General features: G+C 44.2%; 1 protein-coding gene across 1 annotated transcript in view; it reads left to right on the plus strand.

The window, feature by feature from the left end:
• The window catches only part of GGT7 (gamma-glutamyltransferase 7), a 28875-nt gene extending 15493 nt beyond the window's left edge, over positions 1 to 13382 (plus strand). Inside the window, exons 8-15 of the mRNA XM_006876873.1 lie at positions 2747 to 2834; positions 4533 to 4660; positions 4828 to 4916; positions 6985 to 7134; positions 7253 to 7370; positions 8067 to 8204; positions 10332 to 10431; positions 13219 to 13382. Of these exons, the coding sequence (XP_006876935.1) occupies positions 2747 to 2834; positions 4533 to 4660; positions 4828 to 4916; positions 6985 to 7134; positions 7253 to 7370; positions 8067 to 8204; positions 10332 to 10431; positions 13219 to 13382 (975 nt within the window). The remainder of the gene's footprint in view (positions 1 to 2746; positions 2835 to 4532; positions 4661 to 4827; positions 4917 to 6984; positions 7135 to 7252; positions 7371 to 8066; positions 8205 to 10331; positions 10432 to 13218) is intronic.
• The last annotated feature ends 589 nt before the right edge of the window (positions 13383 to 13971 follow it).

The following is a 13971-nucleotide window of genomic DNA, read 5'->3' on the forward strand; positions in this document are numbered from 1 at the left end:
ACTTATCTATGCCAAGAAATTTGAAAGACAGCTACCTGGTCAACTGACTGGAAGAGATCCATATTTGTGCCCATTCTACAGAAAGGTGACCCAATGGAATGCAGAACTTATTGGACAATATCATTGATATCCCATGTGAGTAAGTTTTACTAAAGATAATACAGAATTGGCTGCAACTATACATTGACAGAGAACTTCCAGAGGTTCAAGCCAGTTTCAGAAAAGGATGTGGAATCATTGCTGATGTCAGATGGATCTTGGCTGAGAGCAGAGAATACCAGAAAGATGTTTGTGCAAACAGTAATTATTACTCAAAGGCTTTCAATTGTGTGGATCATACAAACTATGGCCAACATTGCAAAGTATGAGTATTCTGGAACACTTAATTTTGCTCATTAGGAACCTGTACATAGACCAAGAGGCAGTTGTGCAAACAGAACAAAGGAACACTGGTTTAAAATTAGGAAAGGTGTGTGCCAAGGACGTATTCTTTCACCATACTTATTCAATCTGTATGCTGAACAAATAATCAGACAAACTGGATTATATGAAAAAGAATGTGGCATCAGGATTGGAGGAAGGCTCATTAACAACTTGCAAAATGCAGAGGATACAACCTTACTTCGTGAAAGCCAAAAGGACTTAAAATGTTATTGATTAATATCAGTGACCACAGCCATTGGTATGGGTTGCACCTCAATGTAAAGAAAACAAAAATCCTCACCACTGGACCAATAAATAATATCAAGATAAATGGAAAAAAGATTGAAGTTGTCAAAAGACTTCATTTTGCTTGGATCAACCATCAACTCATGGAAGCAGCAGTCAAGAAATCAAATGACATCTAGCATTGGGCAAATCTGCTGCACAAGACCTCTTTAAAATGTTGAAGAGCAAAGATGTCAGTTTGAGGACTAAGGTGCACTTGACCCAAGCCATGGTATTTTCAGTAACCTTGTATTTATGTGAAAGTTGGGCAGTGAATAAGAAGACCATAGAATTGTTGATGCATTTGAGTTATGGCATTGGAGAATATTGAAAGTACCATGGACTGCCAAAAGAACAAGTAGATCTGTTTTGGAAGAAGTGCAGCCAGAGTGCTCCTTGGAAGCCAGGATAGCCAGACTTTATCTTTCATACTTTGGAAATATTGTACAGAGGGACCAATCACTGGAAAAGGATATTATTATATTTGGCAAAGTGGAGGGTCAGCAAAAAAGAGGAATACTCCCAACAACATGAATTGGCAGAATGGCAGCATAAATGGGCTCAAATGTAGCAACGACTGTGAGGTTGCCCCAGGATCGGGCAATATTTCATTTTGTTGTGCATAGGGACACTATGAGTCAGTACTGACTCAATGGCACCTAACAACAACAAAGAGGGTTGGTGCCAACCTATTCAGGGGTCTGTCTTGCCCTTGCCAGGGACTGGGAAATGCCTCTTTTATTGATAACTTGCCAGACTCAGGTGATTGACAGAAGGGATTACCAGCCAACTCCACAGAGTCTCAGTTGAGGCAATAATGGGTTCTGAGAACTATGGTCAATAGTTAAAACTCTTAACAGAACATTGTGGCCATGATTAACATGCCCAAACCAACTCAGTGGTTCTCGTACCTGTACAATGGGGATATTACCTATCTTCACCTTGCAGTTGTGGGAATGAAATATTCAGAGAACACCTGCTCTGTATCAGCCTAATGCTTGGCAACAGAGGTTTGGATGTGGTCTTAAAAGTCCAGCTCAAACAGATTAGTTTGAAAAGTCCAGGAGAGAATTGCCTTTAGATCCTGTTGGGTCCAGGAGCATAATCCACATTGCTAGGAATTAGTCTATCTGTCTGTCTTTTGCACACACAACTTTTACCTTCCTCTGTTTGATTTCACTCTCTGTTAGATTCTTTTCACAGAGTAGTTCCCACAAACCATTCAAGGAAAGATTATTTATCATTCCCAGTAGTTCCAGCAAAACCTCCAAGATTGTGTCTCATTGCCTTGTCATAAGTGTCAAGACCATTCCTAAACCAGTCATTGTGGCCATGGAAAAGGAATGCTCTGATTGGTCATATGCCTGCTCTTTGAGGTGGGTTGTGGGAGAAGGTAGAGTCTAAGTGCCAAAGAATAAAGCCACCACACCTTAAAAAAACAAAACAACAACAACAACAAAAAAAAACAGGCCAGAAGTTGAGCTAACACACCAGCCAAGAAACTCATGTATTTCACTAAGGATAGAAAAACCAGGGGTTGTTAAGTATGTAAAAAGGAAGGGATTCATAATGGTTATGCTGACATAGGAATCCTGGTCTGGCTATGGGTTAATGTACTGGACGGCAAGGTCAGCAGTTCAAGCTCACCAGCCACTCTTTGGAAACCCTATACAAGATCGCTGTGAGTAGGAACCAGCTTGAAGGCACTTGACAATAACAATGCAATATAGGATGGAAAATGAGTCTTGATAGGATGGCATGAGTCAATTGATTTGTACAAGATTGGTTTACAGGTTGGTAAACACTGCTCATCTATGTCCAGTAAGGGTCTATCCCTACTGGGGTCATTCAAAGTTTATAGTTTTGTAATGACTTTAGCTAGCTGTCATTAAATACAGTTTTAATAGCTCTTAAAGGTCATTATAGTGATTAGAGAAGGCATGAAAGTTGTGACCAGCTGATCTGTCTGATTTAAACACATGTCACAGACAAGTTCATGTGCTGCTCATACATGTGGCTGGTCATTTTTCCCCTCCAGGCTCAGCATGCAGGGGGCGTCATAACTGAAGAGGACTTCAGTAACTACAGCGTTCTTGTGGAGAAGCCTGTGTGTGGCATGTACAAAGGTGACCTCTCCCCCAGACCCAGGCCCTCTACTTAGAAGTCCCCCAGTTCATGGTCATATCCTTTTGGGCCAGAGAGTCTTCCCCACTTCACAGGGCAAAAACTGAGACAGTGAGCTGCCTGGGGCAACCAACTGTTGAAACTAACCAGAGTTAGCCTATGGGATCAGTTGTCCTAAGTGTTCAGGGTGTGGAAGGTCAAGTCACAGGCTAAGGCAAGGGGGTTGGGTTTCTAGCCAGAGGTTGTATTGTGTTGTCCAGTCTCCCCACTCCAGCTCTATTCTAACACTAAGAATAATTTATAAGAAACATAGTTCATCTAAACTTCAAGGTAGAATGAACTTTTCAAGATCGTCGTACACTAGGTCCATCATTGTACTGAAAGGAAATGAAGGCTTAGTGGGGGAATGGAACTTAATCTCCAAATTCAACAAAGCCAAGAAGGATACCAGAAGAGTCAAGCTTATGAAATCCATGTTTACTGAACCCAAGGTATTAGGTACCTGGGGCTCTCAGAGGAAAACAGACTGGGTTACCTTCTTTCCTGGGACCTGTATTCTTGAGCGTGCCCAGCTCCTTTTCCCTCTAGAAAGACCAGACCATCTCAAGCCTTAGGAAAGGCTGCCTCTGAGTTCCAACCTTTAATCTCCAGACTGATTCTCTTTGTAGAGGTAGTGTATGGAGCTGAGGAAAGAACACAGCTTTGAAATCAGGCCAACCCGGATTTAAGTCCCAATTTTGTCACTCACCTTAAGTAACTTACCACTCTGATCCATGGTTCCCTCCTTAAAATGGAGATAATAATAGTGCCTATGCTTCAAGTTGTTCATGAATATTTGATGAGATGATGGAGTTGGCACTGAATGTGTGTTCTATTTTTTTTCCATTTCCTCACCTTGGCCTGAGTTCTCTTGGCATTGCCAATTTACCTTGGGTACTTTGGGTTCCCTTTTGTCTCTGGCCACTTAATTATATAACCTTGAGCCAGTTATCTCTATGTACCTCAGTTTTCTCACCTGTGAAGTGGGGTTGATAACAGAATCCATTGTGAGGATTAAATGGATGGGACCACTGAGTTATTGTGAGGTGGTTCTCATAGTGACCTAATGCACACTAGAACGAACTGCCCAGTCCTGTGCCAATCTCACAGTCGTTGTTACGCTTAAGCCCATTGCCACTGTGCCAATCCATCTAGTTGGGGGTCTCCCTCTTTTTCACTGACTCTTCACTTTACCTAGCATGATGTCCTCCAGGGCCAGGTCCCTTCTGATAATATGTCCAAAGTGTGAGAGACAAAGTCTGGTCATCTTGGCTTCTAAAGCATTGTGGTTGTACTTCTCCTGGATTATATCCAGGAGGAGCTACCCAGAGGCACATGGTAGACCTAGAATTTGGACATTTAGATGCCTGTCCAGTGACCTGTGCTATTTATCACCTTAGGCAAGTCATAGTCCCTCTTGAGCTGTAGTTTCCTTCTATGGCAGAGGAAACTAAAGAACAGTATTCTAGATTTGAATCCTGACCTTGCACTTGACTTACCATGTGATCTTGAATGGATCCCATTTCCTCTCAAGGCTTTCGTTTCCCTATCTAATGAGGCGGTTCAGAGCAGTGGTCTGTCTGTGATGGTGGGATGTGAACAGGGTTTGTTCCTTTGCCTTGACCCCTCCTCTGCTGTCTGGTTATTTTCTGTCCTCTCAGGCCACCTGGTTCTCAGTCCTCCACCCCCACACACAGGCCCTGCCCTCATCAGTGCTCTCAATATTCTGGAGGGCTTCAATCTCACCAGTCTGGTATCCCGGGAACAGGCTCTTCACTGGGTGGCAGAGGTAAGGCCAACCCCTCTACCCTACCCTGGGTCTGAGGACACTGGGAATTGGGAGGGGGATGGAGAACTGCTAAGTCACTTCCAAGTTTTCTCACACACAAGAATCCACTAGATGTGGGTGCTGGGAGGGGCCTGGCAGCCTCTCCTACACCCCTGATCTGTTTTCAGACCCTGAAGATTGCATTAGCCCTGGCCAGCAGACTGGGAGATCCCGTCTACGATTCTACCATCACCGAGAGCATGGATGACATGCTCAGGTGGGTCCCTAGGCAGGACCCAGGGTGCTGCAGAGGTGGTGGTGGGGATTGGGAAAGGATCAGGTCAAAAGCAGCTGATGTCACAATAAGGCCTGAAATCCCAGTCAATTGCAACTGAATCCCGCTTGCAGTTTGCCTCTTTGTAGCACCTTGTTTTCCTACAACAAGTTAGTCTCTTCTGATACGGTTCTCACATTTTTTTTTTTTTTTTTAAACCATAGCAGAGTACCTATGTGGGCTCATCTGCACCCCTTTTTAAGTGGAAAAAGAAAGCCAAATGCTGGAGGTGAGGGGACTTGATTATGATGTATCTACTTTAGTAGCATAGCATAGGAGTCAAGACTGAGTTCCAGTTCAGACTGTAACAAGTGAAATTCTAGTTTCATTGCTCACTAGCTGTGCCACTTGGGCAAGTCATTTGACTTTTCTAAGTGTCAGTTTCTACAAAGGGTCCTGATAATGATGGTACCAAGCTCATGAGGTTGCTGAAAGGACTAAACAAAATCACACATGTAAGACACTTAGCACATTATTTGAACATAATATATGTTCTGTTGTTATTATTACTAACTGGTAAAAGAGGTAAGAATGGGTAATATCTAACTGCTACTGCACTTGACTTAGAGACTAATCAAAAAAAATCCAAACCCACCACTGTCCAGTTGGTTCTCTTACTGACCCTATAGGACAGAGTAGACCTGCTCCTTAGGCTTTCTGAGCCTGCAAATCTTTATGGAAGCAAACGGTCTCATCTTTTTCCTGAGAAGCAACTGGTGGATTTGAACTATCAACCTTGCTGTTAGGAACCCAGTGTTCAACCCGCTGTGCCACTAGAGCTCCTGACTTAGAGCTGAGCTAAGGAGAACTCTGAAGCCCCAAATAGAATAGTTAATGTAAATATGTATTGTTACTCAAACAATCCTTCGTGAATTAAACTGGAAATGATGAGACGAAATGAGCAACCTATAAAGCAAACAGAACAGCAAGCAAACTGCCAGCTCAAGGCCACAAAGTTGAAGCCTAACCACCAAGCTCCTTCCTCGCAATGCATCTGAAACAGCCCCTGAATCTGCTCTGTTTGCCACCATCCTTCTTGATTGAAAACTGACTATCTTTAGTCATCCTTGGTATTTGTCACTCTCAATTAATCAATTCAAGTTACCTAGTTAGCAAATTAGGTAAGAAACCTTCAGTTAAAGGTAAAAAAAGGAAAGAAAAAAATGCATGGAGAATTGTATGTCATTTTGTCTTATTCAGTCATGGAATGTAATTAGTAAATCACTGATCTGTATTAGAATTATTTCTAGACTGAATTCTGGGTTCCATGAAGGACCATCGTCAGGGCCAAAAGGTGGAAGGAAGTCCATGCAAATGGTGCAGTGGTACTTCTTTCTACAGTTTCCCTATTACTCCCCCAGACTCTAGGAGCTGAGGGAAGAACAGGAGAGCATCTCTGGTGCCATTCTGCCATTTATTCTTCAACAAATTTTTTTAGAGTGCTTATGAGCTGGGCTCTACTTGAAATTAAAAGTCTTTGTAATAGTGACTAAAGGCCATTGATTTAAAAACCAAGACCAATACAAATTTAGCTGTAAACACACACCTATATTAAATTCAATCAGCTAACACATCTGGTAAATATTTACTGAGTGCCTACTATGTGCCGAGTTCTCATGTACTTTTAAAAGATAATTCTGAGTCAGGATCTTGAAATACCAAATCCTCCCCCAACTACATTCTTAATATCAGTTTAGCTCTAGCCCACAAATAGTAAATTCAGTTTGTTTATTCAAAACAATTTTTGAGTATCCACTGTGCACCAGGCACTTTCACAGAAAGGTTAAGTGGGTAATGTCAATTTAAATAAAAGGTTTGCTCTACAAGAGAATCTAAACACATAAATGTATTTAGTTCTGGGTGTTTCTTATGTGTTAAGTGCATTGTAAGATGCTGCCCTCATAGACCTAACAAGTCTAATGGGGGAGACAGATGGTAATCAAATAATCCACAGGCATCACAAGTGTGATAGCATGTTGTGTGTTCATCTCCCCACCCCTTGTATTTTCAGCAAGGTGGAGGCTGCTTACCTCCGGGGACACATCAATGATTCTCAGGCAGCTCCTGCCCCGCTCTTGCCCGTCTATGAGCTGGATGGGGCTACCACGGCCGCCCAGGTGCTGATCATGGGCCCTGATGACTTCATTGTGGCCATGGTCAGGTATGCAGGCTCAGATTCAGAACCTGACATAGGGGCTCATTTGGACAGGAGGGAAGTGTGGGCTGGACTGGGGCTTAGGGCGGTCTCAGGACTCATCTGGCCTTACTTTGGCCCCCAGCTCCCTGAACCGGCCCTTTGGCAGTGGCCTCATCACTCCCTCCGGAATCCTGCTCAACAGTCAGATGCTGGACTTCTCTTGGCCCAATAGGACTGCAAACCACTCTGCACCCAGCCTGGTAAGGCCTGCCTCCCTCCTTCCCTGGACCTTGCAGGAGGTGTTTCCAATACAACCCCTTCCTTCCTAAGGCTATTTTAAAGCAAAGGAGCTCAAATTGACATCTCCAACACCACTAAATCTTGGGCTTGGAGTCTGGGCCAAGGAGCACTCTACTCAGTTTGTCACTGTCCCATTGTGTGACCTAGGAAAGCCTATGATGCTTTGGGCGATTTTTAGCATTAGTGGTCTCTGCTATGTGATGCCAAGCTGGTGGGGCTAAGCCCTATTGCTGGGCACTAAGTGTGAGCCAAAGGAGGAGAAAGATAAGGAATTCTTTATCTAGTTAGAAACCAGCACCCTTGCATCCTGTAAGCTGGGTCCCTAGGAGACAGAAATTATCAAGGTGAGGATAATTCTGTTCTAACCTAAAACCAGCTTGTCATCTCTTAGCCTGGTCGTCTCCTCCCCTGCCCTATGGCAGCCCCATAGCTCATTGAGCTTGTGTATCACTTACTTTTATACAGTCATCCAAGGGTTCTGCCCTTTTTTACATTCAGACACTCTGGCCTGGGAAGGGAGCAGTCTCCCATGAAAGCTTGACCTGTGGAAGATGCAGGGGAGGTCGGGAGGTGGGGAGGTTGGCAGGATAGCGATGTGGCTTTTTCCGTCTTGCCCCTCCCCACATTCCCCTGTGGTCTCTGTTTTCTGACAACAGGAAAATTCAGTACAGCCAGGGAAGCGGCCACTCTCTTTCCTGCTACCCACTGTGGTCCGACCAGCAGAGGGGCTCTGTGGGACCTACCTCGCCCTGGGGGCCAACGGGGCTGCCCGGGGCCTCAGCGGCCTGACCCAGGTGAGGTATCCTCCATCGTGGACCTTTTGCAGCCACAAGCCAGGCTGACGCTTGGGCTGAAGATAGCCCTCAGGTCTCTGGTTCATTTGTCTGATCCTTTACTCATGCAGTAATCATGGGTGAGGCTGTTGTGCCAGGACCATCCTGGGTCTGAGCTTCCCTGAGTTTTTCAGTTAAAATGTCGCCCTAAAGTTTCCCGGCTTTCCAGGTTATAGGGAAATCACACAGGGTCAGTAGAAATGAAAGGCAATATAGCATCTGAACTGTCTGAGTTCTGTCACCCTAATGTCCCACCATCCCTCTGTCCAGCTTCAGAATAATCAACCAGTCCTCTTTAGAGTCTGATTTTGGAAGGAAAGGCCTTCTACTTTCCCATATTCACAACAGTTCCTCAAGTATCCTAAGCACCTGATGCATGTGCCAGGTAGTGGATCAACTAGCCTGAGCTTTGAAATCAGAAAGCCCTGGATTCTAGTGTAAGCACTGCCAATTTCCTGCTGTGCGGTTTGGAGATTCATTTTACCTTTCTGAACCTCAGATTCCTCATCTACAAAATGGAGAATAACAACAATAGTTAACATTTATGGTGTTCTTTCTAAGTGTGGGGCACTGGGCTAAATTCCTCATGCATGCTATCCCCCCCGCCTTTTTTTAATGTTTTTATTGTGAATTAAGTGATAGTTACATGGGAGAGCATCAGCTTTACATTCATCCTATTGCATTTCGTTTCATTGCAATGATTACGATCCCTTCCATGCACCATGCATCATCATTCAACAGCATTTGCTTCCAATCCTTCTGTCGTCTTTTTTTTGGATGTACACCGAAGCAATAAGGAATATATAACCATTCAAACAACCAAGGGATTACCCTGCACGGAAAGCCCCCTGGCCGCCAGCACACAGCCCCTCTCCCTCTGCAAGTCTAGAGTCCCCATCTGCTCCGTCTCTCCATGTCATCATCTCTGTCTCCATCTCTGGCATTGCTGCTTCTCTGGATAGGGTCCTGCACTCCGTTCTTCTCCCTTGATGGTCCCATGGTCCTCTGCTCCTGGACTACAAGATCAACCGCTCCCCTCCTTTTGCTACAAAATGTCTATCTTTATATTTGCAACATTCACAATCAATCCTGATAGCAATTATTCACTATTGAACCACAAGAGTCTTATCCCCATCTCCTTTCACCAGTGCCGTCTAGACAGGTTGGAAACCACTCAGTGGAGATTTTACCTTCCCCTGCATCCTCTGAAACTAAGCTCCCTCTTGAAAACTTGTATGCCAGCCACTGCATGCCTTTGTAGGGCTCCCCTCCCCATTTTGGGTAGCCAATGTCTAAGTTGCTCATCTCTGTCAACCCTGTGTACAGAGGGGTGGAAAATGATCCTTGCTGTAAAGATTTGTTCCCTCTTTTAAGCTACTACATCCATAAGTATAGGTCAAGTTCATAAAATTTTAGTGGATTACACTTTTTTTTCCTCTTTCTTCCTCTAGTCGAGTTCTGATCATCCCGCCATTGAAGCTAGGTCAAATGGGTACTATCTGCAAGTATGGGTGTTCTTGTGCATCTCCCCTCACTTCATATCAGCTGGATGCTTCACTCTCTGCTGTAGTCCTCTGTGACTCACATGCTAACATGCTATCCCTTTTAATCTCCCCAACTCTGGGAGAAATCCTTGTTTCTGTTGTACAGATAGGAAACTGAGGCCCAGAGAAGTTAAGGAGTTAGGTCAAATTACTGCAGTTAGTAAGAGTGAGCAGGTGGTTTGCTTTCAGAGCCTAATCACACTCTTAACCACTAAAAGTATCCATATTATATCCCAGATCTCTCCTCCAGCTATTAACCATACCCTGGCCAGGGAAAAGGTAGGGGAGCCCTGGGTTGGATTAAAGGAGACTGGGTGCTAATTGTATCTCCCCCTTGGCTCCTTCTAAACCCTGGAGTGAGCCACTTTCCCTGTCTCCCCATTTTACAGATGGGGAGTCATTGCAGGGCTGCCATCTCCAAAGTTATTGAGAGGCTCAGTTGACATTCTTAATATAAGAGTTGTAAAGATTCTGGACCAGGGGTGAGACTCTGACCCACACCCCTGGGTCAGCCCTGACTTTTTTGCCCCTTGATCACCCACAGGTTCTGCTGAATGTCCTGACCTTGAACCGGAACCTGAGTGACAGCCTGGCCCATGGCCGCCTGCACCCGGACCTACAGTCCAACCTTCTGCAGGTGGACAGTGAGTGCAGAGTGGAGGTCCCATGGGATGGGCACGGGGGTGGGTGAGAATAAGGCTTCTATCATAGTATCACACCTCAATCAGCACCACCTCCCTGCCAGGGCAAGTTTGGTTTTCTTTCAACAAACTTCTACTGGAGAAATGAAAAAGCTGGTGATTGGAATAGTCCTCCCATTTTTTGACTGTGTGCCCTTGAGAAATTCACATCTCCACTCTGAGTCTCAACTTTCACCTCTGCAAAATAAGATACAGTTGTTCATTCTAACAACTTTTATTCATTCACCAGTTTGTGCTGAACGCCTACTGTATGCCAGACATTATCCTAGGTGTGAGGAGACTGCCTTCATAGGCAGATGAGAAAATAAAGAAGTAAATAGAGAACTGTAGGATGGCAGCATAAGTGCTCTGCAGAATGGTAAAGCAGGGTGATGTAACAGGACTTAGTGGATGACCAGGAAGGCTTCTCTTTAGTGACACTTAACTTGAGATCTGAAAAGAGAAAGAATTCATCATTTAAAAAACTAAGCTTTGTAGATTAAGGGAACACATGGAATGATCTCAGGGCAGGAACAGGCTTGGGTGTTTTGTTTGAGGAATAGAAAGGAGTGAGTGAGGGAAGATGAGATCAGAGAGGCAGGCAGGAGCCAGATCCTGAACCTTAAGGTCCTGGGAAGGAGATGGACTTAGTTTTTTTTAAGTGTGTGCACCTCTGTAGAGTTTTCATTGCAACAGACAATATAAATATACTATGCCAGTCCAAAAGGAACAACAGAATTGAAGGAGACACAGTCCTTGCCTGTTGGGTATTATCATCCCCATCTTACAGGGGAGGAAAAAAGAAAAAAAAGAGGCTCACAGAGGTTATAAACCAATCAAAGGTCAACCAGTAAGTGGCAGGATTGAGATGAGAACTCACACCTTGCTGATACCAAAGACTCAGTTCTATACCTCATAGCTTCTGCTGTCTCCCGAACTGGGGCCTCAGACCTAGCTCCTCAGCAGTCACCCCTGCTAGGTGGATGAGTGACTTTCTAGAGCCCAGTCAACAGATGATGATGCTAAGGACATGACACAGAATTTAGTTCAGTAATTATCTCTTGGTCTCTCCAGTATATGTCTCTTGAAATGTGAGGCTCTGTTCTATCTCTAAACCTTTATTTATGTAATGTGTCTTCTTTTTAACCAAATGAACTTCCTATTTAACCAAAATCTATTTTTTTTTTAAATTAAGCTTATATCATAAACACAAATGGAAAAAACAGTATTATTTGCCATGAACAATAGCTATGAAAATCAAGTATTATTAGGTTTTAGTTAGATATTGTTTCCTGTGGAAAGCTCTAAAGTCTGTTCTTTCTATAAAAGATTAGGAAATATTGAGACAAGACTGAGACTTTGTCCTTGTAACTGGAAAAGCTGAATGTGAACAACACAAAGGGAATACATTTTCAATTACTGATTTAATGTTATTTAATATTGACACTGTAGGATAAGTACCCAACCTCAAGGTCAATTTGAACTGCAACGTCAGTGGTTCAAATTCATCAGTCACGCCTCGGAAACTCTAGACAGGATCACTGAGTTGGAACCGACTCAATGGCACTTAACAACAACATTGTATCTTTATCTAAAAAAATACCTGAAATCACCCTGTTTGGGGAAATAAGATTTTTTTTTGTTGCGAAGCATTGGGAGATGAGTGTGAGAAGGTTACTGGGCCTCTCATGGAAATTCTTAACAACTGCTATATTGTCTTGTTTTCTCCAACTGAATAGGGGAGGAACGTGACCAGATTTGTTTTCTGTAGGAGGGATGTGTTGTAGGGAGAAAAACTTAGTTGGGGAAATGAGGAAAGATGGCTCAGGCAAGAGATGATAAGAACCTGTTTTTATGCAAAGAAATATGAATTGTTAATTTATCCAGTAAATATTTACTTAACATTACTATGATCCTGTTCTAGGCACTAGGGATCAGTAGTGACTAAGACAATATCTTTGCCTTTAAAAATCTTATATTCTAGTATGAGGAGACTAAGTACATAAATAAACAAATATAGGTGGTAATAAATGCTTTGTAATAAAACAAAGTAGGGCAAAGATAGCAGGGGTGCTATTTTTAGATAGTGGTCCGGGAAATTCTCTTTAAAGAGTACTTTTTGAGCAAAGACCCTAATGAAGCAAGGATGTGAGCTTTCTAACTATCTAGAAGGAGGACACTGCAGGTACAGAGAAAAGCAATTGGGAAGGCTCTGAGGTAGGAGCATGTTTGGCCCTTGCCAGAGAGAGTGGAATGAAACGAGGAGGGCTAGCAAGGGCTTAGATAACATTGGGCCTTAGAGGCCTTGGTAAGGACTTTGGGTTTTATTCTAAGAGTCATCAAAGCTGTTGGAGGGTTTGGAGTGGGGGAAAGGACATAGTCTGACTTATGTTTTAAAAAAACCTGGGCTGCTATGTGAGTCAGGACTGGAAGCAGGGAGAACAGTTCTTGGGCTATTGTAGTAGTTCTGACAAGCAATGGTGGCAGCTTGGCCTTGGCAGGTGGAGATGAGCCCAGAGACCATTTTCAATTTGAAGAGTGTGCCAGGCTCTGAGCTCAGTGCCTTTTGGACATTATTTCCTTTAATCTTTGCAACATTTTCATGTAGTAGATTCCCTTATTGTCTCTATTTTATACATAAGGAGACTGAGGCTCAGAGGTGTGAAGTGATTTGCCCAGGTCTGATCATACGTTTCCTGAGCCGGTGCTCTGAACACTCTGAATGTATGTTTATTGGGGGCTGATTTTCAGGTGAGTTCACAGAGGAAGATATTGAGTTCCTGGAAGCCAGGGGCCACCATGTGGAGAAGGTAGATGTCTTATCCTGGGTCCATGGCAGTCGGAGAACCAACAACTACATCATTGGTGTGAAGGACCCTCGGAGCCCAGATGCAGCTGGAGCCACTATGGTGTAGAGCAGTGGGCTGGGGCAGGGTCTCTGCTCCTCCCCCTTTGCATGTTCCCAGAGTCCCTCATCCTCCCAGATTTGGTCTCAGGGGGACCCCAGGGATGCCCCAGATCAGGGGCCAAAGGGGATGCTTAGCAAACCCTATCCCAGAATAACTGGGAAAATCTCCCAAGGCCTGTGGTGGTTGTGGTGGTGGGTGTCAGTGTCCACAACCAGGCAATCAGGACCTTGAGGAGTCAGACAGATGTCTGTGTCTTCTCCTCCCTCAGACACGCTGGCCCTGAGCTTAGGGATGTGCTTGCAAACCCTTCTTGAGGGTTCTCACAAAAAACCCCAACATCTCCAGCCTGGCCTGACCTGGGCCTTGTCTTCCAGCTCCTTTTCCCTGTCCCCAGCCTCATTTCTTAAATGACTAGGATTTTTTAATGGACCATCCTGGGGAGGGGGTGCTCTTCTCATCCTCCCACCAGGTTGAAGCAAGGGACCTTGCATCTGGGGGTCCCCAGGGTGTTGGGTGGGGGTGGGGACCAGCTCAGGGGCTTCCATTTGCAAAGAGGAATTAAAGAAAGAATATTGCTTAACCATGGCTCTGGCTT

This window comes from Chrysochloris asiatica, unplaced genomic scaffold, assembly GCF_000296735.1.
Source record: "Chrysochloris asiatica unplaced genomic scaffold, ChrAsi1.0 scaffold00423, whole genome shotgun sequence".
Classification (NCBI taxonomy): Eukaryota; Metazoa; Chordata; class Mammalia; order Afrosoricida; family Chrysochloridae; genus Chrysochloris; species Chrysochloris asiatica.